Source organism: Cajanus cajan, chromosome 3, assembly GCF_000230855.2.
Source record: "Cajanus cajan strain Asha chromosome 3, NIPB_CcT2T_4, whole genome shotgun sequence".
Taxonomy (NCBI): domain Eukaryota; kingdom Viridiplantae; phylum Streptophyta; class Magnoliopsida; order Fabales; family Fabaceae; genus Cajanus; species Cajanus cajan.
The window spans coordinates 10,092,017-10,093,078 of NC_138519.1; the positions used below are offsets into that span (position 1 = coordinate 10,092,017).

The 1,062-nt window shown below is 47.6% G+C and overlaps 1 protein-coding gene across 1 annotated transcript; it reads right to left on the bottom strand.

The window, feature by feature from the left end:
• LOC109818840 (uncharacterized) lies at positions 1-791 on the bottom strand. Its single transcript, XM_020384370.3, has 2 exons — positions 296-791; positions 1-169 (listed from the first exon to the last, which is right to left on the bottom strand). The coding sequence occupies exons 1-2, from the start codon at positions 728-730 to the stop codon at positions 92-94; spliced, it is 513 nt and encodes a 170-aa protein (XP_020239959.1). The 5' UTR covers positions 731-791; the 3' UTR covers positions 1-91.
• Between the last annotated feature and the right edge of the window lie 271 nt (positions 792-1,062).

Here is a 1,062-nt window from a genome sequence, read left to right on the forward strand (position 1 = left end):
TCAAATGATAAAATGTTTCTCATTGACGTGAGATTTCAAAATGGTACACGTGTATATATATAAGTCAAAGACAATGCACCCATGCATCATATTAAAATATAGCAATGAAGCTGGATTCTCCTAGAACATGGCCGTCCATGCCTCCTTCCAACAACTTTTCCTTCGTCACCTTCAATCAAGGCACCAAATCATTCATTTAATATTCAATCATATATGGTTGATATATAGTATTTTTGTTATATAAAGAAAAGTCGTGAAAGTGGAAACATAAACATGCAGATGCATGGAGACATACCTTGTTACCAAGGTGAAGCTCGTCATCCAAAGCATAGAGCTTGAACTGAAGCCTATGACCATGCGTGGGCAACCTGGGGCCACGCCAGCCGGGAACCTTCCAGTCATTGTTCCCTTCCTTGATCCCCTTGTAGTCCCCACCCATCTCCTCCTCCTTCCCGGAGAAGCCCTCCGGCAGCCCCTTCACCGTGGCGGGGATGTTGACCACCACCCAGTGCGTCCAGGGCACGATGGGGCCCTCCGGGTCGGGGGCGTCGATGTCCTCGACCACGACGGCGAGGGTCTTGGTCCCCTGCGGGAGGTTGTACCACTCCAGCGGTGGGGATATGTTCTTCTTCGCCCCTTGACCCTCGTCCGAGTATTGCCGCGGTAGCTTCCCCTCGTGGCTGATCGAAGGGGACACCAGCCTGAACTCTTCACTGCCATCACTAGCCATGGTTGGTTTTCTCAACGTAACGTAACGTGTTCTCTTTTTCTTCTTCTTCGTTTCTTTCAGGGGTTACTTATTTATAGGGCTCCGTCGAAGCTTGGGGGCGTGACACGTGCCGTGACGTCGAGAGGATGCGGACGCGTGTTCCACGTCGTGGAGGGTGGTGGAGTGTTCTGGACGAGATTCAAGGATCTGACTCACTCAAGAAAAGGGTAGAATCAGTCTCCTACCTCATTCCTTTCATAGTTTCATCTTAATTTTTTATTTTATATCTATCTATTTGTTTTTTTACCGTCTCCATCTTGTAAAAAAATATAAAATAAATTAACCCAGCAGTT

What these genes read in the sequence shown, in the direction of transcription:
- LOC109818840 (XM_020384370.3), bottom strand. Translation starts at nt 730, where the DNA reads ATGGCTAGTGATGGCAGTGAAGAGTTCAGGCTGGTGTCCCCTTCGATC. An exon ending in AGCTTCACCTTGGTAACAAG is followed by an intron (nt 170 to 295) that starts GTATGTCTCCAT and finishes CCTTGATTGAAG; the next exon opens with GTGACGAAGGAAAAGTTGTT.